We start from the raw sequence: 27,648 nt of genomic DNA on the forward strand, positions 1-27,648 counted from the left end.
TATTGAAAGTGAACTTATTACAATACAGTTTGTCAGATTGCGATCTAGATCTCTAATTAACTGGCCAAATCAGGAAAGGTGATGAACTTCTGTTTTTTTACCTTTTGAGATCTATGTGAGTTGTTTAACTTAAAACGTTTCGAAGGAGAACAATTAAATATAATCTCAAATGTGTTATTTATAAAGATGAAATAATATATTATACATTTCAGAGGTGTACATCTTTCCAAACATTATATTCTGATTGCTAAATTTTCATTTTTTTACTTCATATCCAACCGCTTGAATATACAGCTAATATACTGATTTATTATCTTCCACAGATCTGAAGAGAGAAGCCAGTATTTGTCACATGCTGAAGCATCCTCATATTGTTGAACTGTTGGAGACATACAGCTCAGATGGAATGCTTTATATGGTTTTCGAATTGTAAGTTTCTCTCTTTGCTTCCTTTGTTGTCATTTACTCAATAGAATCCTTAAAGTATGTCTGTGTCCACCTGCTTGTTTTGTACCTCAGAAGTACTGAGTGCTGTGAAAATAGTCTTTTCAGGCATATACAAGTGGTCACAAACATAAAAGAAACTGTCCAGGTGTCTAAGTAGCTAATACTAGTTTTCTCAGTGGCCTTCTAAGGATAGACCTGCTGTTCATTTGTGGCTGATGCATCCATAGTATGGTGCACAAGAAAATGAGTTAAAAATGATTGAATCTTATGAAGGACAAAACCAGACATGCAGAAGGCTAACTTGTGCATCTTCCATGTTCAGTTTTCCTTCTCTTCTTTTACCTGCCAGCTCTTATTCTGCTGCTCCCCTTATATGTATTACCAGTCTGTGAGCATATGGGGTGATACCACCTCAATTTCTCTTCTTGCCTTCTCTTTTCTGATGCATTTGACCGTCGCATGTTGGAGCAAACCACACCATGCCCAGCGTGTTGGCTTGAATTGTTTAATAGATAAAGTGTTTTTTTTACTAGAAGTTTACTAGATAAAGAATTTGGCTTGAAATATGCACTTTAAGAATAATTTGCACATGTTAGTTTTACTGCTAAGGTATAGAGAAAGTTACAAGGTAAGAGCAAAAAATTGACGTAAAGCTGAGAGTTGTTGCTTGAACTCTTCTGCTATTTTTTAGGTAATTTTATAAACATATGATTTTTTGAAATAATTGGTTTTTTTCTTTCATCTCCATAAGCTTTGTTTCAGTACTGACTTATTTGTTTTGTGTTGTAAATCACAAAACATTGACCAGGAGGCTTTCGTTATCCTATTATGAAATAATGTACACCTTGAGGAGACGTGCTCTGACAATTAACAGGGTTTTAAAATGGAAAATAGGGTTTTGCTTCTGTTTACCATGCCAGAAGCTTATAAATATGAGATAAAAACTAATTATTTTTTAATGACAAACCTATTATAATTCACGTTTGTATACATAAAAAGCAAGTTAGAACAATGAGAGTTACTACGGCAATACTGTACCTAACTTCAGGCCACATGAAAGAAAGAAATATAAGTCAAAGTTATTTGAAGAATAATCTATTTTTTTTTTTGCATCTCATATGTGCTTGTCTTCCCTGAACACTACTAGGCATCAATCTTTTCTAACAAACAGTGATAGAAAATGAGATAGTAGAAACACCTGTTCTAAAACTGTAGGAGGGAATGGAAGAGTTGTGGGCACAGTGTGATGTGCTGGAGGGGTTGCTTTGGTAAAGTGATTTCGCAGAAGATTATGTTTTTATTGAAGTAAGGCTGCATTGTCCAAATTTGATAGAGTGGCATACGGTGTAATTATGACCATAGTAAGAAATTTGTAGTTAGTAAAAAAGCATCTGTGTATTTGTGCATGACTTACTTTCCCTCATATTGCTTCCTGTTCATTCTGCTGTTAATATAACGAGCTTAACTGCTTTGCAACTAAGTTCTGTCTAAAGTAATAACGTATATTTTATTGATGGCTTGTTATTCTGAAATGACAAAGAAGAGGATGACAACCATGCACTACAGAGGAGACAGGTTTTTTGTGGACTGGCAGATTCTTAGCATGAAAATTAATTCAGGACCAGCACATGAACTGAATGCAATAATCAAACCTAAAACACTGTGCCATCAGTTGCAATACATGATACATAGGTCCACTACTGCTTCATGAGAGCTACATGGAGTAGCTGTTAAAATGACCCCGAACATGTGGATAATCTGTAGTTGTGAAAAGGTATGAGTTAAATAAGCAGACACATTGCGCGTCTAATTAAAGTGTGAAATGGTACTGCTTGGGAAAAATATATATATATATACTGTCTGAGCCCAGTTTTTAAAACTTTCGTTAAAATAAGTGGATTTTAAAAGTCACAATTCATAGAACAACTGTGGAGTGTGAGCAGTTGCAATTAAGTTTAACAGGAAAAAGTAAGTTTTAACAGCATTCATAGGCAGATTCAAGTGCTCTTTAGAATGGAGCCATCACGTCACCTGTAGGTCCCCATTAGCTGTTAGGTAAAATTGTAATAAATCACAAAGCAGTTGACCATAAGAAGTGTACAGAGTAAGAATCAGACACCATCCCAAAAAATCTTACCATTAAAGTAGAATTATTAAAATATTTAGATGTTATTGCCCATTAGAAGAGTGAGAATGTGCCTGTGCCAGGTTGTTTCCCAGGCACCCCTCTGTTGCTCCCCAGAAGTGCAGTGGACTCTCCTTTCTGATGAAGGAGATGCCTTGGAGGCTCTGGAGAGGCCTTACACCTAACACTTGGCTGGCTCTAATCCTTCCCATACAGTGCAGTTTTCTTTCCCATTCTGTGGTGCTGTTTGCTGATGGTTTTGTACCAAGTGATGCATGATGAATCTCAAGTTAACTCTGATCTCTTACCTTATACAGTGTATAGTCAATGGAAGTAAATTCAACATTTTTATAGCATCAAAAGCTGTGAAACTAATCTTCAAGTTATGATTTATGAAATCGGGAAAATAGAAAATCTATTTTCTTTCATATTTTTTCTAATATTGTAATATTTCAGGCAGTGCTGTCCCTGTCACATAATAACATTTGCTGTGTAATTTGTGCACGTGGTAGTAAACACTTTGTATTTGGAATATAGGTATTGCTTTGGCTTTTGTGTTCTGTTGCTTATTAGTTCCTCAGTTGACCATTGCTGTTTATCAACAAGAATACTTTGAGAAGGGTCAGCTGCCTTCAGTGTTTTTAAAACAATGGAAATACTCCACTTGAAGTGTCTGAAAACCATGTTCTAGATTTATGAGTCCATTGTCAGCAGTTTATCTTCAGTATAATCAGTGTATGTGAACTGATAGTACTTAGCTTTCATACTGAAAAGCCCAGATGTGATATTCCAGAGCAAATTCCAGATATTTAATATCTGGTCATTTAGGTAAGGCACACATTTCCCAAATATGGGTTGGAATCCTCATCCTTGGAGACTTTCAAGGCCAGATTGGATGGGGCTCTGAGCAACCTGATGTAACTGTAGGTCTGTCTGCTCATTGCAGGGAGGTTGGACTAGATGGCCTTTAGAGGTCCCTTCCAACTCTAAGGATTCTATGATTCTGTAATTTACATAATATTCTCTTACTACTGTCATAGGTGTTCTGCTTTTTGTGGTGTAATCTACATGGTGCATTGAGTCACTGATGCATTGAAATTTCACCATTTACTGTAACTGTAATTATTACAGGCTATTGATTTTTAAGTTGCATTATTTTAGCAAAAGCTTCTGATGACTCACTTCTAAGCAAATTTAACTGATAGGAGCCATTATAAAATTTTGAGGCATTTTCTGGTATTTTCAAGAGTTTACATGAACCTTAAGTTATTCACACAGTGTTGCTGTAAAGTATTTTGGTCTGGCTCATGATACTGGCTGACACAGAGATTTCCACATTAGATTGAAGTCTGGATTACAGACTCAGGGAGTAAACCTGCTGGGCAGGCTGCAACTCTTCACCAGGTTTGGGCAGTATAGTAGGAAAGTACTGTAAGCGTATACTAGCACTGATCAAAGCTATTGAAGGAAACATTCATCAAAACCATGCCTTAACCCTGTTAAAACTATGGAAAAATTAACAGTAAGGTATGGGAAATCGAGGGACATTGTTGGTACTGTTACCTGAAACAATTCGGACTTGCTTTGGGAAGATGTCGTTTAGCTCACTGTTCAGAGCTGCTGTAGCTTTCCCTTTACTTGTGAATAGCAGAGATTGTCCGAGTTGCTTTACGTAGCTTCCTGAGTGCCCTCTACTGGTACTGAAGGGTTCTCTTTCAGATTGTGCATGCTGTAGTTTCATCGCTTCACAAATATTTTTGGCATCTTCAGCTTCTGTCTTCAGCATATATTTATCATTTTATGCCTATTTTAGTGGGTTTTAATTGAGATCATGGTTTTTTTTATTATTATTTTCATTTCACTGCTACAGTTTTCACATGCCTAATGCTGATATGCATTAACGTGCCTGGATTTTCAGTTCATCAAATATCTCAGAAGCTTAACGTGTCATGTATGTTCTTCAGTTTCTCATGGGAGGTGAAAATATATGTTAAAATACTATTCTGATTGTAAGCACCTTGCTTAAAAGAAAAGTTAGTGTGAAGGAACAACAGTCTTGACTCTGTCTGTCTCTGCAGCTACTCACAGTGCTAACAGCCTTGTGTGCTGCATCTTTAATGATCAGTAGTTCCTAGCAGTTGCATAGCACTGCACAGTATATTATCTGAGTGATATTAGGTAACTATGTATACATACAAGCTTTATGAAGTTCAGGGAAAAACTACTAGAGAGGAATATATTGATGCAGCGATGTGTAATCACTGTTTGGTGATGAGTTTGTAGAGTTCATTAGCTCTGAAGATGATATCACACGCTGAACTGGCTAAGAAAATGATTCTGCCTAATTAAAATGCCACCAGTCAGTATTGTAGTTAGTACTCTACTGCATGGGACTACCTTGTGGATGTATTTGGGAATGGAATTTCTGCATACTACTTGTGTAGCATGAAGCATTGCAGGTGTGTAACAGAGTAGAAGTGAGTTCAGCTGGTTTTTTATGTCTGTTTGTTTTGTTTTTTTCCCTCCTTGAGTCTTTGGTGGAGAGAAAAAAAAAAGGAAAGGTGGGATAAGACTGAATTTTGGGTAGTGCTTTGTGGAGCTGGGAGCTGGAATCAATGATCCTTATGGGACCCTCTCCTTCTGAAACCTTTGATTCTATGACTGGAAATGACCAGTGCTATGTTTTACCTTCCTGCAAGCACCATGTTCAGTGTAAACTGCAGTACATGATTTGATTCTTCACATTAACTCTTGTTACTCTTCCTTTGCCCCATCAAGCAATGAACATTCCAAGATATGCATCTGCTGTATGTTAAATACAGGAGAAAGAAAAGGAAGACCATTACACTACATCAAGCTGCTTTGGTTTTAGAGAAATAGTAGTCTGATTTTAGCCTAAGGACTGTAAAAAATACTATACTACAATTGTTACACTACTTTGTTAGGGAAGTCTGTCAGAAAGACTACAAGCAGTTATCGGAGTTAATAACATAGTATTTGTGTTGTCACAGTTTTCAAGTACCTTCATGGAAGATGCGAGGTGTAAATTATCTTCATTCTTTATTACCCTTATGAGAATGATAACTGGGAAGACTACACTACATTTCTGGAATGTTTCTGATAGTCACCATTTAAAATACATTTTTACTAAGAATTTCTGTAAATACAGTCTTTGATTGGAGTTGCTCTCGTGATGCCTTTAGGAATGCAGTTAACATACTCTGATGCTTTAATTATTAACTTGCAGAGCCACCTTGTACAGAGCATCTCCCCTTCTATCTCCTCCATTTGTTCAGTGAGCAGTTTAAGCAATAGGAGAAATGTTTGGTTTTGCTAATAAAGTTTTGAGTGACCTGAGGGAAATGAAAAATTTGACCTGTGGCAAGCCATATTGTATTAGATAACCTTTCAAATGACATTTTATTTAATAAAACATTGCACCTGTATCCAGAACATTTTATGTAAGGTTTATATATGTAGAATCAATTGATTTTTTAAGCATTTTTATGTAACTGATTGTAGTTTAGTGTCTTAAGCACTTTTCCCTGTTTCTACCTGCAGTATGGATGGAGCAGATCTGTGCTTTGAAATTGTGAAGAGAGCAGATGCTGGATTCGTGTACAGCGAGGCTGTAGCCAGGTATGTATTCTAATTTTAATTAATCCCACAGGATGATTGGGAAAAATAAGCTATTTTGTTGCAAATCTAATAACTAGAAGTAGGAATACTATAAATAATCCTGTTTCCAAATCTGAATGTTTATTACAATAATTAGCATAATAAAAGAATTTCAGAACATTTTGTCTTTACAAATTTTATATTTGGGTGAGAATATTGAATAAAATAGTATTTTATGTCCAATATCTAATTCTCTGTCTTTGTCTTTTTATGGATCTCTCCTGTGTTGGCATTTTGGTGACTTGGCTTAACAGGTGTAGCTTTTATTGGCTGTGCTAGTTCAACCCTTTTCTTCTTTTTCGTGATTTCACGTATAGTCAGTTCAACTTTTTACTTACTAGATGAGCTAATATCAGAATATAAAAATGTCGGACAACAAAACCTCGTGTCCTAATGACATGAAAATTGAACTCAAAGCACACGAGATTCTGTATTTGCTTTTCTAGACAGTTTAGATTTTTAGCATCATGAAAGCTGTCTTTTTAAACGTCCTGGTAGAGGGAGAGTCAGCTCTATGTTTGGGTCATGAACTTTGTCCATTTGGTTCTAGAAAGCTTCCAAGAACAGGCATTCCACTGCATCCCTGGACAACTTGATCCAGAGTATAATGTGTCCCTATAACCACTTAGAATCTACTGGTTCAGTGTATGGCAGTTCAATGTATGACCGCTGTGGCTCGGTTAAGGACTTGGCTCCATCTTGTCCATACCTCCTCTTAGGTATGGAAAGACTTACAAGATTCTCCCCTAAGTTTTGCCTTCTCCAAAGTAAACATCCTGTTTCCTTCAGCCTCTTTAGAGCTTCTGCTCCAGCGTCCTATGCATTTTGATATTTACTGAACTTAAGTTTATCAGTCTAATGAGAATTTCCCTCGAAGTGTTTGTTATGCTTTTACTGAGTAAGCTCAGTATGCTATGCGATTTGATAGGCTGACAGGGCACACCACTGACTTGCTCAAGACCCTTGAATCCCTTTCCAGCAAAGCTGCAACGCAGCCATTACCATTGGAGCCTGTATCCAGAATGTACCTTTGAAGTGGTTACTCAGTCCCAGGTGCGGGATATCACATTTGTCCCAGTTGAATTCTCTGAGCTTCCTGTTGGCCCTTTCCTCTTGCTTATGTCCTTCTAAGGGTGGCTCTGCCCTCTGTATTTATTACACTTGCACTTTCGTGTCATTCAGAAACTTGGTGAGGATACATTCTGTTTTCTCAAGATCACTATGGAATCACAGAATTGAAGGGGTTGGAAGGGACCTCTGGAGGTCAAATCCAACCCCCTTGCTAAAGCGGATTCCCTACAGCAAGTCACACAGGCATCCAGATGGGTCTTGAATATCTCCAAAGAAGGAAACTCCACAACCCATCTGAGCAGCCTGCTCCAGTGCTGCATCACTCTGGCAGTAAAGAGGTTCTTCCTTGCATTTTGTATGGAACTTCCTATGTTCCAATTTCTGCCTGTTGCCCCTGGTCCCGTTGTTGCTCACCGCTAAAAAGAGTCCACCCTTTCCTAATTTTCCCTTGGCTTCAATCAGAATAATCCTCAAACTTTATTCATTAGACATAAACTCCTGTCTACTGAACTTTTATTAACCAACTAAACTGTATACGTTTTATGTGGTTAGAATCCTTAAATGTAGTTATATCTGCATAATGACTTTTCCTGCAGGATTGCCACTTATTGTATTTTTGTTTTTACAGTCATTACATGAGACAGATATTGGAAGCTCTACGTTACTGTCATGATAATAATATAATTCACAGGGATGTGAAGGTAAGATATGGGCTTTTTTTCCATCACTTAATTAATACAAACAACTAAATGTTGGTAATTTCTCTACAGGAGAGGGAACGGGGAGCTGTATAAGCAGAAAGCTATTTAATGAGTCTATGTTTACTTTTATTGTGTTGTATGAGATTAAAGTTTATCACTAATTCTGTCAGGATAGAACATTTAGGAAGTCTTTGTTCACAGATCATATTTGCATTTGATTGCAATTACTTTGAAAGTCATTTTTATTTCTGCTTCCTGAATATTCATATGAAATTTATTTGCATTTCTTTTCTTGTTAGGAAAACCTGTGTATAAATTAATTGTGTAAATTGAACTGGAATTTGTAGATTAATTGCATCATTCTGACAGCACAGTGAAGCTATCAAATCATCTAGACCAAAATTCTAGAGATAAGTGCATCCTTAAATGCTGGAATGCTGGTAGTACTACTTGCTTTTTGCAAACAGTCTTGAATATTTATTATTAGGAGAACAAGTTCTGGAGGAGAAAGGCAGGCTGAAAGAATACTTCAAGATGCTTACAACTTTAGGAGCATTGTAAGAAGAGTATATATATATTCTATTTTTGAGTTAGAAATTTTGTAACATTTATGTGATTATTTGTGGAACTAATTTATCCCAAAACATGATGGTGTAAGTAATTGGGAGATTAAGAAATTTTGTTTGTCTTTCTTTGGTTTGAATGCATGTTATTTGTTCTTTTTGCTTTCTGAAATAGCTTTTCCAACTTTTCTAAGAGTTTGCTTTTATCCAAGCTGTGTCAAGGACTGCAAGAGTTAATGAAAATGGTAATGGGCCCTGATAGTGGAGTTTGAGAAGTGAGTTCTAGTGATGAATCAGACTGAGAGGTGGTGAGCTGCTCTTCAGACTTGTACAGGGTGGTTTGTTAGGGAAGAGACTGTGGACGCTGAACTGAAGGTTTTCTTTCCAGCAGACATTTGGTTTTGCATAGGCAGACATTGCAGACCTTTCACCAGTCTCTTTATCCTTTCCAAGGGAAATTATTCCACTTAATAGTGTTTTCTGGTTTTTGTTGTTGTTTGTTTTTCAAATTTGATATTGTGAAAGTCATTTCTTACAACACATTCTCAAGATGTCCTCTAAATCGCTGATAGGATTTCTGATCTTGTTGTACTGTGAAGGTTTTAAATCCTTCTTAGTTGTGTGGTTATGGTACCATGTGAGAGCTTTAGAATGAACACCATGGTTATGTGGCTTTGTCTTCTTGAGAGCTGAATTTCTTGTTATTGGACACTGTCCTTGAACAAAAACGTATTTCAGTTTCAAGGGCCTTTTTCCTCAGGAAAATGTAGATATATCTTTACAGCTTATCCAGTGTTTGAAAACTTTAAAACTGCTGCTTTTCTTAAATGCCTTAGAAATAAAACTATTCAATTACATGAGTAAGAATTATTTAGTCTGTTGTCTAAAGTATATTAAACCATGTTAAATTCTGTATAATCTTGACAAAAGCCGAGCAGAAATATTTTAACTATAAAGCTTGTGTGTAGAGTATTAACTGCAGCATCTCAGCTCTAGATGTCACTGTAGGCAGTGATTTGAAAGGAAGTAGAGTAAATGAACTATTTCTGAATTATCTGAATGAATGAAAGTGAAATCATAAAAATCTATAAGGTTTATACAGTTATTCTACGATTCTATGATTCTGCATTTTTTCCTATTAAGTTTTCTGTGGGTGTTATTTTAAGCTGAATGTTTGATCTTGATCTGATTTACAGGAAAATATGCACCTTTTAGCCCCTATTAGAATTAGGTGTCTTGTAGGCATTTACGTGCTCATTTGGCTCCTAACTGATGTGGAGAAGTCAGATTAAGAATGCTTCAGTCTGCTGTTGTCTGATGCTGGAAACTTCATCTGTTGTCCTTAAGCAACAAGATGAACCAAAGCTGAATGGAACCGATGATAAACTTACACGTGTTCCAGCCTCATCTCCCACACCAGAATCAAAACATAAAAACTTTCACAAGATGGCTTCTGCTTGCCTTAATTTCCTTCCTCTTGCAAGAAAAGTCATTTCTTGAGTTTCTTGATTTTTTGCCCCTAATATTACTTAAAATTTTTGTTAATCTCTGACCTTTGCCTTTTGGTTAATGTGGTTATAGACTTTTTGGCCTGCCACAGAGCTGGACAGCTACATAGTGGAGACCTTTTGATCTAAAAGTTCTTATGTTCCAGTCGCTTGCCCCGCAGTTCAAAAAATCTGCATGTTCTGATTGATGAGTTGGCCACCCTGGAGCATATCTGGGGTGGGGGAGGAGGGGAGGTTAACCAGGGAGGAGGTAAACACTTGTCTTGTTGTTCACGTTTGCCCTCAGATTTTGTGTTCCTACAATAGAAATCATGTATTTCATTTGTGATTGTATAACTCAAAATTCACCTGATTTCAGAGTTAACACCAGGATGACTTAAACAACACAAGAAGTTTAGCACATGAGTTGTATTTTGCTGAATTATTCATTTCTCTACCTTTTCCTCATGCCTTTCTGTTTTGGGAGTTTTTGCCTCCGCAAATTATTCCATCAAATGCTGAACCAAAGTATTACTTGATTTGCAGATTCTCAAATTGCCCATACTGCACAAAAGTTTTTCTGCTGTTTAATAGAGAATAAACCAACTAATGCAATTCTTAAATGTAAAGGAGATGTTACCTTAAACAGGTTCTATGGGAAAATAATAAAAGTATGTATTATTTTGGGGTACTAAGTAGAATTGGTGAAATGTGATTTTGCCACAAACATATTTAACCAGTAGTTCCCAAAATTTCATCTATCTTTTTACCTTTCTGGTAACTTTAGCACTAGGGAACCAAGTGGTCTAGAACAGCTGAGTATAATTACTTAAGCATATACTATCATCAAAAATTCAGTGTTAAAATTTACATCCTTAGACACCTTGCTGTGATGAGATCTCCTAAGCGTAAGGAAGGACAGAAGTTGTGGGTTCTTATTTTGGGCCTGTGCAAAAACAAAAGCATATTGATGGTAAACTGTTGTCACACAAACATCTGTTGCTACTGATCTAAACACAGTACTCTGAGCAAATTTAAACTGCTCTGTTCAGTCATGGTTTAGATGTCTTGTACTTGGCTTTTGCACAGTATGATGCACACCCACACAAACCAGTCTTCATGCTCAAGAACTCTTTCCTTTAGCATTTTGCAGAGTTATACTCTAAAGCTGCCCACTTAAGGTTTCTCTGTAGGTCATTTGCTAAACACTGCAAGAGAATTCTGTAAAATAAGCAAATGATGGATTCTACTCACAAGTAGCACTGTATTAAATAAAACACTATGTTCCAGTGATTTTCTGTCTTTTTCACATACCTGTTTATTGAACTTCTGCAGAATACAAAGCAGGTGTCAAATGACAGGAACATTCATTGGGCAACTCTCTTCGATCTCATTTGGAAGAATAGGGAGAAGACCATACTGCAAAAATAAATTCAAAACTACTCCTGTTTTGCACTCCTTTCATACTGTCCGTGGTCCTTAAGTGTGTATTTTGAGTTTAAGTTGTATACTGGTAAATAATAACCATGTATGCCTCCCTATATAAACCATAGAATTTGCTTCATAGAGTTAAACTAGGAATGTGGAAATTCTGTGATTTTATTTTAACTTTATGTTAAATAGTACCAGAGGCTAAAAAGAAGTGCATGTGTGCATCTCATCCTTTTTTCCGTCACTTCATGTGCATTCCGATATCCTACATTTTTGTATGACTTGTGTTTACTCGCTCTTTTGCAAGTGGTCTGGGTTTAAACACTGTTGTGAAGGAGGTATGTTCTGGAGTACCATGTGTTGATTCAAATCTGAGGTGATATAATCGCGTAACACTTTTGGGTGATTACATTTTGGACTTTGGTGCTGAGCTGCCTGCCAGGTTAAACAGCTACTCACTCACAGTGGGATGGGAGAGAGAATTCAAAAAGGTATAAGTGCAAGAAATGGTGGGTTGAGAAATGGACAGTTTAATGAGGGAGAGGAATAATAACAATGTAAGAAGACCACAAGTTAGCCAATGCTTAGCCAGCCCCAGAGCCTTCTACCCAATATTTCTGAAAAGAAAAAAGAAAAAAAAAAGCCTTTGACACATGATTTATCCATTCTAGCAAAAAAAAAAAAAAAAAAAAAAAAAAAGGAAATACAAATAATGTTACAATTTCATTTAAATATTTCCCATTTCATATAAAAGTCTCATTACAGCAAGTCAAAATGAGCTGACAGTCATATTCTACTAACATCATTCTGTATTACTTCATATTGGTGGGGTCTCTTCAGTGAAAAAATCAGCTCTGCGTTGGTGGTATTCAGGTGTGGGTTTTTTAAACAGACTGGATAGGCTTTTCTTAAATGTTTTATCTAGCAGAAGGGTTATAACTGGATCTATGCTACTCCTAGAAACACACAGACAAGTAAGGAAATTTTTAATTTCTACTAGATAGTTTATCCTTGAACAATCTTCTTCTGGAAGCAGTACATAAAATATGGGCCTGAAAATATGATAAGGAAGAAAGCAGACAGTTAAAATTATCTGGATGACAAGAATATTTCTTTTCACTGTCCTGTAAATCATATGATTTTGTCCAATGTGGGTGTTTTTTTGTATTTTACTCAGGTGTCTGGTGAGGGAATAGTATGATAACAAAACGGTTAGAAAAAACAGAAAAAAACAAGCAGTGCCAAGAGAAGCTGCAGTCTTTGCAGTAAATTCACCAATTTCTACCTTCGTGTTATAACACGTGTTAAAAATTTGCTCCTTCCTTGTCCGAGCATCGTATGTTATAGCTGTTACCGAAACGCACAACACAATAAACCATATAAAGATACAAAAATATTTAGCGAACTTTGGCTGACGGAACTTTTGAAGTCCAAATTTGTACAAGTTTTTTGTAATTGCTTGGGAGTGTCGTGCATCATTGTTTTTCTTCAGTGTTGCATACTGACTCAGAGCGATTGTACATAAAATTGTAATTGTCACATACATGCAGACATGCATAACGATAGTTCCAAGCTGATGCGCTGCTCTGCATACATCAGAGCTATATTTCCATTCGTGTCCTTTTGCAAAATAGCCAGCCAGAAAAGGCATAGTGCTACATACAAGTAAATTAGCAGTGACGAGATTTACCAGATAAATATATTGTGTTCTTTTTGTGGATGCTTGTCTTGAAAACACCCAGGCAGTGAGAATATTTCCAAAACTGCCAGTAATAAATAGGAGAGAGTAGATGATTGGTAGAGCTACAGTAGTAGCTATCGATGGATGAAGAGCACATGTTGAATTTCTCATTTATGCCGAATCTTCTTGAATAGATGGTGAGAGCTGAAACACAATTAAAGGAATTATTCTTCTGTAATGTGCATCTAATGTCTCTTTTTCTTTCCTCTTATTTTAACTGTTACTTTTCCTCCTCTGCTTTTCATTGTTACCAATTCATAATCGTGCTCTGGGTTTATTGTTTTCAGATTGCATGAGGTTACTGTTTGGTTGTTCTTTCGCTGACAGATTTTTGGAAATAAAAAAAAGCAAAGCTGACTTATGTTTTAAAAAAAAAATAAGAAGAAGAAAAGAAAGATTTAAAGTGCTTAGACTCTAATAAAATAAATGAGGAAACAGAAGGTTGAAGCCGGGGTCTGATAGTAACTTCTGTGGTCTTGAGTTATTTCTTAAGTCTTCTAGAACACTACTTGTAACCTACTTTGGAAACAGCTTTGGACTATTTCAAGTTAAATAAGCAAAATTAATAGAGTGTTTCAGTATTTGCAGAAATGCACAGGAGTATCTTGTATATCTTGTATTTGCATTCAAGTAAGAATTAAACTGTTCTTGACTCTGGAACCTAGTTGAATGCTTTCTTTTTTCCCCTGAGGATAGTATCTAATTTTCTTTCATACGGCTCTGATCTTAGGTATACATTATGCATAAATGATGTAGTCAGGAGCATGTGAAATGATTGCTGAAAGCTCTGATATATTTCCAATTTCGGTTTTCAATATAGTCTGTTTTTCCAGATTGGAAGCAAGAAATCAATTCCAGTTGATGTTTAAAGCTCTGTAAAATGGCTGCATATAAAAATGAGTCTTTGACTTATTTTTATATGCACTTAAGACTTTAACCTATGGTGAAGACAGATTATCCTGTTGTATAAGTAGAAGTTTAGTAAAGTGCAACTTAGCTTTTACTCCATATAAAAGCACACAGGGGAAAAAAAAAAAAAACAACAAAAAAAAACATATTTCAAGCTCACAGATTGATAAAAATGTTTTGAAACAGCCATAAGCAAATGAATTCCAATGCCAAAGAGGATTCCTTGTAACTATAATAAAATGCACAAGCACCAAGTTGATTACATTATAAAAAATCGTAAAAGTTATATTTCAATATATGCTATAAGCCATGACTGCCAACTTGCAAAGTAAACCAACTTGTTTTGTAGTTGTTGAATCTTTACCTAAGTAAGTGCCATGTAGATTGTTGAACAGTGTGTTACATACTCAAAGTAACACTTGGACTCGATTCTTTAGACATCTAATGATCATTTTTGTGTGAATGTTTGGAATCAAAGAAGTAGCGCTTTTAAACTTACCTGTGCAAGCTGCGGGTGTCTTCCTTTGGAGAGGGAATTTTTGTCCAACGTCCTTTTTATCTCTACACTGATGCAGTGAAAAGGATGATATTTAGATCTGGAAAATCCAGTTAAGAAAAATGTCTTTGTGACATAAGTAGGTCTTCAGAATGTGCCTTTTTTTCTTTTATGTGCCTTTTTTTCTTTTATGGTATCAAAAGGCAGCTAGACGCTTAAAGTTCAAACCAGAAGATGTTTTCTGTGCAGAAAGTCTTTGAAATTAGGCCAGGATATGACTCCATTAGAGAATTGAAAAGAATGCAAGGTAAATGTGGAAGAATGCTTTCTATCAGTCCTTTGGCCATGTAATTATTTCACAGAAATGCTTAAGATACTTGTAGGGCGTGGAGCTCTTGTTACTCTCAAGGTCTTTGAGACTGCCCACTTCCCAGAATGGAAAAAAAGAAGTTCATGTTTTGTAAAAGAGAACTTTCACTGCAGTTTAATTATTCTTCAGATCCAATAATTTTCACAGAGCTGTCCATCTGTTCTTGAACTCCTGGTGCAGTAATGATAATGATGTATCCATGCCCGTCCTCCTGTCAGTTACCAAATGAACACATCACATATATCCATTCAGATTATGCATTCTGTAGAAGCAGTTTATAGCTGATGCATTCTAAGCTTGCAGATCATTCCAGGGGAAACTGTCTTGGCTTGTTTCCAAGAAATAGGGTGTTTAATGTAAGTCATCCAGAAGCCTGATAGTCATGATAGTTTCCTTCCTCCAGAAGAAAAGTTTGATCACAGATGAGTCAAACTGCTTAAAGCAGCTTAGAACATAAAACTTCTGAATTTACTTCTGTGTGATACATCTGTGGTTGTCAGTTATGGCTTTTCAGAAGCAGTAAGTTCCTCTGTGAGAACAGAGGAGGTACCATAACTTAAGCACTTTTAGTATTGTTATGTTAGTTTTGCTTTGCATTTAAGGACTCACAGTGAGAATACACTCTAGGGATCTACACTGGATTTAATTGTTTGGTCTCATTATTGATTTCATTTATATTGCTTTAAAATTATAGATGTGTATTATGACCATGCCAGGAGGGTGTCTGTTATTATTCAACTTGTTATTACCTGTGGCCTGTTGTATTTGTAGTTCAATAACCATAATTCTTGCTATTTGAGGAAATTATACTACTTTTTTTCTGAATTACCGTATAATGGATTGATATACTGATTATAATCTATCAGACTTCATTTTGCAACTTATTAGTGGCATGGGAAACAAATGAATGGGATATTATGAGTGAACACAAAAAAATAAATGTCACTGGTTCCAAGCACCTTCACTATTCTTGTAGTACACTTTTTCCATTTGCCTGACCTACAAATGGTTTATTTTATCTAATATATATTTGATGATACTCAAACAATACACATGCATCTCTTAGGCAATTCACTCTTAAGTTCTTCATAATGATCTTCATATATTCTCTTCACTTCTGTTATTTATATTTTAAGCCCTTTCAAACCAGTATTACTTGTTAGTAGATGTTATATACCAACAAGCAGTGTGTGCTGCCTTTTGTCTCACTGTATGCAGGCAGTCTACTTTGTGGCTCAAAATTACAAAGACAAGGAAATTCACAGTGGGGGAGCTATTTCAGTCAGCCGTTTATCCACACAAAAACCACCTGGCCACTGCCTCTCCCCTCCACCTGCTTAAGATGATAGAAGACAGCCCAGTTAACCTCGTATCTCCTCATACCTGTCTCAACTTGTGTGAATATCTGGGCTGTTCCTGACAGGCAACAGTGTATTGTGGATTGGCAGCATCTGCTCCTTGCAGAATGGAAGAGAGCAGCTGTCCATTTATCTGTGGCAGTCCTGATTCTCTATGCCATGGAAAGCCTAGGAGATACATTTAGCCTCTGTTGCTTGATGGAAGAAATGCAGCTTTTAGGATAGGGCACAGAAAAGTGGATGCCTTTAGACAGGTCCACTATGGATGCTTCGGATGAACTATACTAAATAAATGTGTAACATGTCAAATATGCACCAACCTTTAACATGAGCTTTAATTTCTAGTACTTGGAATGTGATCTTATTGCACAGGTGTCCAATGCACTATTTTAATATTTTTAGCCCTCTTTTTAATGTTCAAATAAAAATACAAAAAGAATAAGCAAAGTTTTGTTGAGTATATATGTGAAGTGTATTACATGTATCATATGCAGCCCCATATAATTTCTCTTCACTCAGCAAAAAAGTTAGATCAGTGGATGTCTAGATATGAGAGTGTTGTTGCAGGCTATCAGTTGAAGTCTGTGGTGACTGGAAAAAGGGAAACATCACTCCCATTTTTACAAAGGATAGAAAAGATGATCTGGAGGCTCTAGTCATCTAGTGAGCGTCAATGTCACCTACCTGGACTTTTGTAACACCTCTGACAGGTTCCCACACCACATCTTTATCTCTAAATTGCAAAGATAGGGATTTGAAAGGTGGATTGTTCAGTGGATAAATAATTTGTTGGATGGTTGTAGCAAGAGTATTGTGGTCAACAGATCTATGTCCAAGTGGAGGTCAGTGATGAATGGTGTCCCCCAGGGATCCATATTGGGACATGTGCTCTTCAACATCATTTTTAACAACCTAGACAGTGGGATTGAGTGCACCCTGAGCAAGTTTGCTGATGACACCAAGCTGAGTGGTGTAGTTCACAACAGAAGGAAAGGATGCTATCCAGAGAGACCTGGAAAATCTTGAAACATGGGCCCACATTGAACTGAATGAGGTTCAATTAGTCCAAGTGCAGGGTACTGCACCTTAGTCTGAGCAGTCCCAAATACGTGTAAAGACTGGAAGAAGAATTCACTGACCTTGTTTTGGCCTTTTAGTACTTTAAGGGAGCTTATAAAAAAAGGTGGAGACTGACTTTTTTTTTTTTTACCTGGCTTGAGATTGATAGAAGAGGAACACTTTTAAACTAAAGGAGTTAGATTTTGATGTTAGGAGGAAATTCTTTACACAGACAGTGGTGAGGCAATGACATGGGCTGCCTGGAGAAGCTGTGGATGCTCCATCCCTGCAGGCACGCAAGACTAGTATGATGAAGCCCTGGGCAACCTAATCTGGAGGGGGGCAGTAGGTGCTCAGTAGGTGATCTTCAAGGTCCCTGCCAACCCAAGCCACTCTATAATTTTGTCTGCCTTTTCATGACTTTTCCTTGCAGGCATGGCCCAGTGTTTCACAGCTCCTTTCCAGGATTAATGTGATCAGGATTTTAGCTGCAAATCAGTATATGTATTTATGGGAGCAGCTCTGAAAACATCACTTCATATTGTGTTAGTCCACAAAGTGAGAGGCAGATGTTGGTCATACAGCAGTAGAGGTTGAACCTTCCTGCCCATTTTGTTGCTATGTGGTAGATGGCAGCATAGGGGCACTCTGACACAGTGGCATCTGAAGTGGAAGTGCAGATGAAGTAAAGATGTGTCACTGGGTTCCTCCATGCCGATAAAATTGTATCCATTGACATTCACTGATGCTTGCTGAATATTTATGGAGACCAAACTGTAGATGTGAGCAGAGTGAGACAGTGGGTTGGTGTTTTTCAGCAGTGGTGACAGCAATGTGAGAAATTTGACAGCCATGCAGATTTGTTCAAGCAACATATTCAGGATCTTGTTCATCGCTGGCAAAAATACATAGCTAATGGAGCAGCGTATTTAATATTGTGAGAAATACTAACCAAATCAAAGTTCTCTAAGTTCAATTTCTAAGCTTGAGCCAAGTACCATGCTAGATCAGTGGATATAAAAGAGATGGCATATTTTAATTTGGTCTTTGTTAGCTGTCTTTTTTGCTGTTCATTGATAATTTACTTTCAGCAGCTTTAGAATTGCCATTACAGTTCAGCAGACTAGGTCCAAACTTTGTAGTTCTTCTACTGTTTGATGAATTGTGAGAATATGCAATATAACTCTGGCATTTCTAGCATCCTTTGTGATACAGAAAAGGGATATTGCACCCATACCTTCACTTATTTGGCTGTCATTAAATAAGCACGGTTATGTGCTCTGGGTAGTTGTTTTGCATAGAGAAGAACAAATTAAATGATACCTTTTAAGCTGGAAAACATAGCTTGCAGTTGACAGTACTTTGAAAAATCATCTTTCAATAGTTTTAGACTTAAGGACTTCACTGCTAAAAGCTTCAACATTTTTCCTTGGTGAAATACTCTCTGCAGCCTCCAGAGGTCTCTTTTAATATATTTGTTTTCCAAAAGTCATTGGGTGTGTATTGGTTGGGTTATTTTTTATTTTCTCAAAACAGTTTTTATCATGAGGACTGTACTGATTAGTGTAGATAAACAGGCAGCTTTCTCTGTTGTTTTTTTGCACTGTGCTGTAACTTGTGTACTTTCAAGTTAAATATTTGTAAGAGCTTTTTAGCTTTCTTATGAAGAAAATGCAGAAGTACTAAAGCAAAAATAAAAATAAAAAAGGCTGAATCTACAAAAGGTAGATTTTATTGGCTGTAAACTAGAAAGCTTTGTCTCCAAAATGAATTTCTTTCTGGTAAGGAACGTTGTTAGGTCTCCTGTCAGGTATTTTCATCAGACTTTTGATGCGTTGTTGACAATATGCTTGCAGAATTCTTTGTGTGGGAGAAACAGCAGGTATGTTTCTCTTTTAAAAGCACACAGTCTGTTGCATATCTGTGGTTTGAGATATTCTGAAGTAGCTGACCTCGCTTTTTAATAGGTGCGAAGGTATACTGACCACCTGTATGCAAACGTTAAGAAACCAGGACTTGTGAAGGCAGCATGTAGCACAATGTACCTTTCTGGTGTACTTCAAGTAATTGATTGAGATTACAAAAATATAAGCTTAAAAGTAAGCCCTTTTTTCTGGCACTTTTTTCTTCCTCATTTTATATCTCATTTTTCAGTTGTTTGATAACACAGCCATTTCTTTTCTATTCATACTCTTAAATCCATACTCAACACTCTTAGCAACAGTCTGAATGTTAAGGCTTCTTTCATCTTCATCCTTTCCCCTCAACTATTGTCCCTCTCATGAAGTCTGTGAACAACTTCTGTACATGGATTTTTCCTATCATTATTTACAAGCGGTGAGTGGTAATATCTTCATAGCACCTCTGTTTTCTGGGATTCCCTCATCAGGGTGCCCTCAGTAATAGTGAATATTTGTAAGAGATGGAAAAAAGCCTTACAGAGAATATGTTGAAAATGTATTTAAAACATTGGTTTCTTTTTCTTTGTATGTTTTATTTATGCTATACAACTAAACTCCTTCTACCCACCCTGATTGTGCTTTCAGAGACAGCATTAAACTAAGGTGCCCACACATACATTTTCCAGTTCAAGGAATAATATGGCTCTTACTTATTTATCAGTACTGTATGACTCAGTAACATAAATTATATTTCTCTCTTGTGGTTTCATTGACCAATATTGTGAAAGAAGTTTTCAATTAAAGTTTTCAGATTTGGGCTGTAATTTTCTTACCTCATAGAAGATGCCAAAGGTAATGAGTGAGTTTCAATGTAGAAATAAAAATTGGTTATTCGAGTCAATACAATTGGATATGCTAATAATTCAAGTTGTTAGTTTATTTCTAGCATGCAGTCTTGTTTTGTGGCTCACACTATCTTTAAAATGTGTATTGTACAGATACATCACAATCAGATTTGCTGCTTGCCATAGTAAGGAGAATGAAGAGGATGGATCCTAGATTATTTAGCAAGTTTCTTTTAGCATTTTATGTTGAAATTCAGTTGAAGATTCAGTACATTACTGTAGTTGGCCCTCCTATCACTTACGAAGTGTTGCTAAAATGAAAAGTAACAAACATAGTAACACTAATTATAGAATCACCTGAAATGTCACATTGTAATTTTCAGCAGATCTCCCAAGAGCTTCTAGATTCTTTACACTTCACTATAGAGGCTTGCAGTGCCTGCCATTCGCACTCTGAATCTGGTAAAATTGATTTCAGGGAAAATAATAGTAATAATAATAATAATAAAGTGTTTGGATTTTGTTCAGTAGTAGTTGTTTCCTACATGACAGCACTGTCTAGTTTCAGATCCTGTTCTGAGCCAGGCCTTTGATACCTTGAAGCACTGATTTGCACACTTGTGAATATCTGTCATGAAATATTTTCACTTATGTTGGTGTTTTGGGGTTGTTTGTTTGTTTTGATTTTTATTGCTGTTGTTGTAACTGCTGTTCCCTTAATATCAGATTCTGACAAAGAGCATATAATTAGTTATTCCCATTTCCCCTTTTACACGCCATACCTGGTCATACATACTGGTCCTCTTTTGGGTTTCTGTTTCTGAGCTCAAGAGTTTATTTGTTTTATGTCACAATGGAATATCACAATGATGGTTTAACAGTGTCTTTTTTTCTCCTAATTTTAACATTGCTGTTTTATTGCAGTTGAGCAGGGTTCTTTAGGACCTTTTGTAAATGATCTTGATTGAGTCTGTGTACAACATTATCCCCTTTATCCTGATACTTCTCAAGTCTACTGGAGAGCTCTTCTGCTGACTCCTCTGTAACATTATTGCTAGAGCTGATTTTATGGTAGATGATTTTTTTCAAACAAATTCATTCACTTTTCCCTGGGTACCTTAGAATCATAGAATCACAGAATCATAGAATTACTCACATTGGAAAAGACCTCAAAGATCATCAAGCCCAACCGCAGCCTAACCATAGTACCCTAACTCTAACAACCCTCTGCTAACTCATAATCTAGATAATCATTATCTACCCCAGCTTGCCTAATTTTATGTCTTTTTAGGTGCTGCAGTTGCCTAATACAAACACTAAACTGTAGCTTCTGAAATCTCTTTTTAAAGTTTTAAATCACATATGCTTTTCATTCCTTATGCACAGAGGTTAAAGTGAAGCAGTATGTAATGTAGTATGTGGTCCTGGGAATGTATTACTCTTTGATGTTACTTCTAAATTTTTTTTATTTTTTTTTTTTTACATCATCTGTTGATATTATACATGGCTTCTGGTGCTCCTTCTCTACAATCTGTAAAGAATAGCTGTAATGTAAAATGCACTTCTCCTTCAAAATGTACTTCAGAGTTTCCACTACAAAAAGTGTAACAAACAAGCCTACATAATAGTGTTCACCTAATGGATCAGAATCTGAGCTTTGTCTACAGCAGTGACATTTTCCTGTTGCCTTTTCATGAATTTAGTTGTTCACAAAATAAAGTTTTAGTAAGCAAGTGTAAGGTAGTTTGCTAAAGCATGTCTGGAATTCTAAAATGGCTTTTTTTTTTTTTTTTTTTTTTTTTTTTTTTTTTTTTTAACAGTAGTGTGGTGTCCATGAATAGTAATCCTTATGATGAAATTCCAGTCTTAAACAGAGAACTCTCTTAAGAAAGCCCAATTTTTTTCTATTTTTGTTAGAAGAAACAAATAGGGTAGCACACATGACCTAATCATTGTTTTTTGATTTGACAAAGTGTTTCAACCATTTTCAGGAAATATTGTGGTTTAACCCAGCAGATGGCTTAGCCCCATGCAGCTGCTTACGCACCTCCCCCCATAGCTGGTGGAGATGATGGGGAAGGTGAAAATGTCAGTATTCGTATTGAGGTAAAAACAATTTTACTAGGTAAAGCAGTAGCCACACATGCAGGCAAAACAAAGCATGGTATTCATTTGCTGCTTCCCATGGGCAGACAGAAGTTCAACCACCTGCAGAATATCTCATCACACCTTACTGTTTCTTGAAAGGCAAGTGCCATCACCCTGAACATGTCCTCCTTCTCCTCTTTACCTCAGTTTTTATTGCTGAGCATGACCTTGTATGGAATGGGACATCCCGTTGGCCAGTTTGGGTTGGTGTCCTGGTTCTTTTCACTTCTTGCTTCTTGTGCATCCTCAGTTCTTCACTGGCAGGGCAGCATGAGAGTCAAAAGAGTCCTTGACTCTGTACAGCACTACTTAGACAAACAGAACACTGGTGTGTTATTGTTTTCATCACAAATCCAAAATGAGGCACTATATCAGCTACTAGGGAAAAAAAAACCTCTATCCTATCCAAATCTAGGACACTGAAACTGAAGTAAAGGCACATAAACATTAAACCACGGTGATATCTAGGAGAGATGAAGTGTTACACTTGCTTTGTTCAATAGGAATTTTATAACTAGCTTCTATAAAATCAGAGTATTTTGCTGGATTAATAAAAATCTGCACATTTTGCAACAGATTAGGTATAAAACTAGATCCAATAGTTCATGTGATCTACTAGATGGAGTTACTGATAATCATATTAATATAAAAGTGTTTCAGTTAATCTGAGCAATATTGCTTGTTATGTGTTAAGTGTAATAGAATCTTCCTTTGAAGGAATAGTATCTAACATCTAGTATCTAATCAGTTCATCTTTTTGGATTCTTGTACTAGGCATGTAAATCGCTCAGTATAAATGTCTGGTTTGCATGTCTTTTGGTGTTAAGAAGCTCCACCTTCAGCTCTCCTATTCTAAACAACCTTACAGTTCAAAATTTTGTTTTTCGCCTGAATCCATAAACCTTTAAGTAGACTGGATGACTGATCCTAAACAAAGATCAGAGGTGATGCTCCTGGTGTTCACAGCAGCTAATTTTCCTGTTCTGCTCTGTATGCTCAGTTTTTTCCTTGTTGAAATGTAGCTGAAGCTACCAAATTTGTTGCTCATAGTTTGAAGGAAATCCTAGATAGCTGAAAATACCCGTATGTCATCTCTTATTCACAAATTTCTAATCAATTTCCTAACCAGTGCTTAACTTTACCTCAAGTACTCAACCTTGGCATTCATTAAAATATTGAAAATATAATAAAGGGCTTGAATAATAAAGGAGGCTTTAATATTTTAGTTTTGGTATTTAATGAAGCGAATCTTCAGTAATTATAACTGAATCAATGGCAGATGTGTTCTTCACCTCATTTTTGAGCCACATATGTTGCTAAATTCTCAAATATTTCCTTGCAAAAAATAGTTCTGTAAATACAGTTAAATGCTGATCTCTTTGAAACCCGTTAAAGCAGAAAGTATGTAAAGCCTTTAATGATTCATATAGCTCTTTTGAATAGGACACATTACTTCTGCAAAATGCATTTGTTTATATACACAAATCGCTAGTATTAACATCTGTATACAAGATTCTTTTTACACAGACTCAAACCACTTTGTGGTCATCTCCCCAAAGACTTAGTGTTCTAGGTTAGTCCCACAGAAGGTACCTGAGATGACCAGAAGGAAGTTTCGTGTTTTGTTTTCTTGGATAAACAAAAGTGAAGTGCTTCTGAAAAGTTACTTCTCATTTTCACAAACAGAAGTAAGACTTCTCATTTTGTAATGGGAAGAACGAAAGAAGGTAAATATCCATTCAGTGTTGCATTTGGTGCATTTTGAGCTGGTGTCCTAAAGTGACAGTGAGAGAAGTTGTTATCTGTTTACTTGATTAAGTCAGACTTCTTCTTTACAGAACTTGAATGCGGAGTGGTTGTAGATAATCGCTCTTGCGTATATTGTCCAAGTTTTATTTCTGAAGTACTTTCCAGAGTCAAACTTGTATCTCTATGAATTCTTCTACAAATAAGTTGGAGGACAGTCTTACGTACGCTCCTGGACATTAGGAAATACATAACTGGGTCTAAGCAGCTGTTAAAAGATGAAAATATGAGCATAACCTCATTGCATGTGTGAATTACTCCCTTCCAGTAACAAGATGGATTTTGTAATTGTGATGTAATGTAGACAAATCGAAATATGTGGTATGGAACAAAACATACAGTGAAAATAATGAGTACAATGAAGGAATTCCTTGCTGTCTGGGTGTATTTCACTGCATTGGGAAAATTAGCTCTTTTCCTTGAAATTTTCAGCAGGTTCTTGGCAATTTTAACATAGGAAAGTATCAAAAGGAAAAAAACTGTCCAAAAAATGATGACAATGATATAATTTAAAATTGCTTCTGTCATTGCATTCTTTTTATGCCGATAATGAAAGCACAAGGTAGAATTGCTGACCTCACTCATGAAGAGAGATGGTACAACTACTAATGAAAATCCTGTTAGTGCAACTGCCCACACAATGCAGCAAATATGTATACTTCGGGTAGTAGTTAACATGTTAGGTCGTTTCACAGACTTATTTATCTTTACGTAACGATCTAGGCTAATTAGTCCCAACAGTACTATGCTAATATACATGTTCATGTAAAATAGGGTTCCTACAATTTTGCATAAAATCCGTCCAAACATCCACGTGTTGTTTCTAATGTGGTACAGTATTCGGAAGGGAAGGCAGAAGATCAGCAAAAGATCTGCAATGGCTACGTTTAGCAAGTAAACTTGGATGGAATTCCTTTTCTGGTGAATGCACAGGAATGCAAACAGGGCTATAATATTCCCAACCAATCCGATGACAAAAATAACAGAGTAAAAAAGTATGAAAGCATACGACAGTGCATTGTCTTCTAAGGAACAGCTTGCATTGCGTCGAATTTCAGGTGCATTCATGGCTAGAACAGTTTGGTTACCCCAAAAGCCTTCCTTGTGTGAAAGAATGGTCAGTAAATCAACTGAAGATGCAGCCATTTGTGAGAATTTTCTTAGCTGTTCTGTCGGGATACAAGGAGAAATTGTAAATATTGTTACCACAGGAACACTGTTACACTTTATTGCCTACGAAGCATTTACGTAATATAAACAGCACAGAATCTAACTGAGTCTAACTAATTATATTAGTTTCTTTTTTATTATTTGTATCTTTGTGTAAAGTTAGGTATCTTTTCCTTTTGTGCAATGTTTGTAAATCAAGATTGTGCAAGGTAACTGATGTTAGCTTAAAATTACATTAATTCAGTAATGGATTGTTTTCACATCTTCCCTTGTTTTCATAAAGTTTTTAATGTCACTGAGAGTATAATTTTAACCAGGAAGGTGTAATCTGGAAGATAAAAATCAGCTTTGACTGAAGAAGGAAAACCAAAAGAAAACACTTGATGGGTATGGCAGGACAGCAGCTAGCTGTTTAGAGAGGCAATTAACAACCAATTATTAGCAATACATTTTTCTCCCTAAGCTTATATGCTGTGGTGTTAGAAGATTATGTAAGTAAGTTTATTTAGATATCTTTTTTAAAGAGATAAGCTAATATTCCCCTAATCAGACAATAGCTGAAAAATTATATTTGGTATTCTAAATGTAGATCTCCAGAACATTCTAGGTCTTAGAAATGCCTGATATAGGCAAGGCAGTGAAAATTGGAACATTTTAGATAAGAAGCTTAGTTAAAAGTGATATACATACAGAATCTGAATTATTGAGAAGACATTAATAATAAAGTATTACAACATCTCCTGTTGGATGATCTTAAAATTGCATTAGATGTGGGCAGTATGTTCCAGTTTTACAAGAACAGCTGTCTTTTCATATTAAATATTTGGCATGGTATGGGCTAAAAGTAATTATAAAAATTTTATCTGGTTAAAAAATACAGTACCTTCAAATACACATTGAAACCTCTCTATTGTTTTAAATGTTACGTTTACGTTGCTTTTTTTGTTGCAAAAAATTCTTGATACCATGAATTGCATAATTAATAGCATCTTTTAGGTGAATGAGGGCTGGAAAAAATCAGTTACACTGCAGATACTTCAGAAACACAACTTTAAGCTATCCAAAGTTTTGTCATCTGCAAGCAGGCATGCATACTTAAGCTAAGAAATATTTAATTAAATGCCAATTAATTGCAAAGGTCATTAGTACGTTTGTAATTAAAAGAAATTTTAATAAGAATGTATTTTATTGTATCGTAAGTATAAAAGGAGCCACTTACCATTTGTGTTTTAAGAACTTCTGCTGATTGTGAAAACCACTGCTGAAGAGAGGGAGGAGTAACGAGTAGCATGTCCTCTTATTAGAAAGCTGGAGTACCAGCTTCTCTATGAAAGCTCAAGAATCAGCTGACACAGTGCAATTAGCTACAAGGGGAAGTTTTAACTAGTGTTGCAACTATTTTTTTAAAGATATTTTTAGGCAGCAAAGCCAAACTTATTGGAAAAATCGACTTCGCTGTTAACTTGGACTTTGCTGGTTATATCATAAACTTTTACTGAATTTCAGTCTGAATAAGAGATTGGGTTTTTTTTTTCCACAGAAACTTTGTTTCTTGTTACCAACCTCAGTGTCTTCCTTTTTGGTAAACAGTTATGTTGGTACACCATGTCTTGATGCTGGCATGAAAATAGTATCACTTCTTCAAGATTCAAGCATAGAGTGAAGAAAACTGAATACCACATTGAAGTGGCACATTTTTGTTACCCTCATGCAGCTCTCATCCATCTACCCACCATTTAGCTCTAAGTGAGAAATCTAAGGTTGATTTTTTTTTTCACTTAAACGAGCAGTGATAATAGATAGGTCACTCTGAAAGTAATGCCTCCTGCTTATTTGCATGAAAACCATATCAGATACAAAGAAAGCAGTAACACAATTTAATAGAGAAAGCTCTCAGTTACAAAACATTTTTTCATGTACTTACCACCAATAGCTATGCATTTTTGCCAGCAGTGAGCAAGAGCCTGCATGCCACGCTTGTGAAAAATCTGTACCTCTGGAGGTGACCCACTGGTGGCTGTCACCACTGCCGAAACGTGCCACTCACCACCTCACTGTGCTCACATCTGCTGTTTGGTCTCCATAAATGTTCAGCAAACGTAGATGAGTGTCAATGGGTACAGGTTTTTTCTGCATGAGGAAATTCACCTTTGCTTCATCTTCATTTCCATGTCAGACGTCAGTGTGTCAGACTGCCCATCTGCTGCTATCTGTCACATGGCAACAGAATGAAGCTGAATGGAACTAAGAAGATGTTCAACTTCTACCATCATCCTTCCCACATCCAGCTCTGATGTCACGGGCCAACATAATAAAGCAGGAGGCATTACTTTTGAAGCAGC

General features: G+C 36.3%; 3 protein-coding genes across 19 annotated transcripts in view; 1 reads left to right on the plus strand and 2 right to left on the minus strand.

Annotated features, from left to right (window-relative positions):
* The window catches only part of CASK (calcium/calmodulin dependent serine protein kinase), a 181,835-nt gene that overhangs the window by 69,578 nt on the left and 84,609 nt on the right, over window positions 1-27,648 (plus strand). For all 16 annotated transcript variants that reach the window (XM_015884890.2, XM_015884899.2, XM_085530260.1 and 13 more), the window contains exons 3-5: window positions 324-429; window positions 6,134-6,211; window positions 7,950-8,022. In XM_015884890.2, coding sequence (XP_015740376.1) covers window positions 324-429; window positions 6,134-6,211; window positions 7,950-8,022 — 257 coding nt within the window. The remainder of the gene's footprint in view (window positions 1-323; window positions 430-6,133; window positions 6,212-7,949; window positions 8,023-27,648) is intronic.
* Window positions 12,211-14,953, minus strand: GPR82 (G protein-coupled receptor 82). Its single transcript, XM_015885014.3, has 2 exons — window positions 14,653-14,953; window positions 12,211-13,388 (listed from the first exon to the last, which is right to left on the minus strand). The coding sequence occupies exon 2, from the start codon at window positions 13,353-13,355 to the stop codon at window positions 12,321-12,323; it is 1,035 nt and encodes a 344-aa protein (XP_015740500.1). The 5' UTR covers window positions 13,356-13,388; window positions 14,653-14,953; the 3' UTR covers window positions 12,211-12,320.
* GPR34 (G protein-coupled receptor 34) lies at window positions 23,551-27,434 on the minus strand. Of its 2 annotated transcripts, none has more exons than XM_032449249.2 (2): window positions 27,231-27,434; window positions 23,551-25,305 (listed from the first exon to the last, which is right to left on the minus strand). In XM_032449249.2, the coding sequence occupies exons 1-2, from the start codon at window positions 27,274-27,276 to the stop codon at window positions 24,137-24,139; spliced, it is 1,215 nt and encodes a 404-aa protein (XP_032305140.1). In that variant the 5' UTR covers window positions 27,277-27,434; the 3' UTR covers window positions 23,551-24,136. The 2 variants fall into 2 exon arrangements, with proteins under 2 accessions (XP_032305140.1, XP_015740485.1); XM_015884999.3 differs by lacking the exon at window positions 27,231-27,434 and adding an exon at window positions 26,526-26,662.

Source organism: Coturnix japonica, chromosome 1, assembly GCF_054131305.1.
Source record: "Coturnix japonica strain WE chromosome 1, WE-NBRP24, whole genome shotgun sequence".
NCBI classification, from domain to species: Eukaryota; Metazoa; Chordata; class Aves; order Galliformes; family Phasianidae; genus Coturnix; species Coturnix japonica.

Bases quoted from the DNA above. Each gene is read 5' to 3' on its own strand.
- GPR34 (XM_032449249.2), bottom strand. From the start codon at position 27,276: ATGCAGGCTCTTGCTCACTGCTGGCAAAAATGCATAGCTATTGGTG. The intron at 25,306-27,230 runs GTAAGTACATGA...GTATCCCGACAG, and splicing joins AAAATGCATAGCTATTGGTG to AACAGCTAAGAAAATTCTCA.
- GPR82 (XM_015885014.3), bottom strand. From the start codon at position 13,355: ATGAGAAATTCAACATGTGCTCTTCATCCATCGATAGCTACTACTGTA.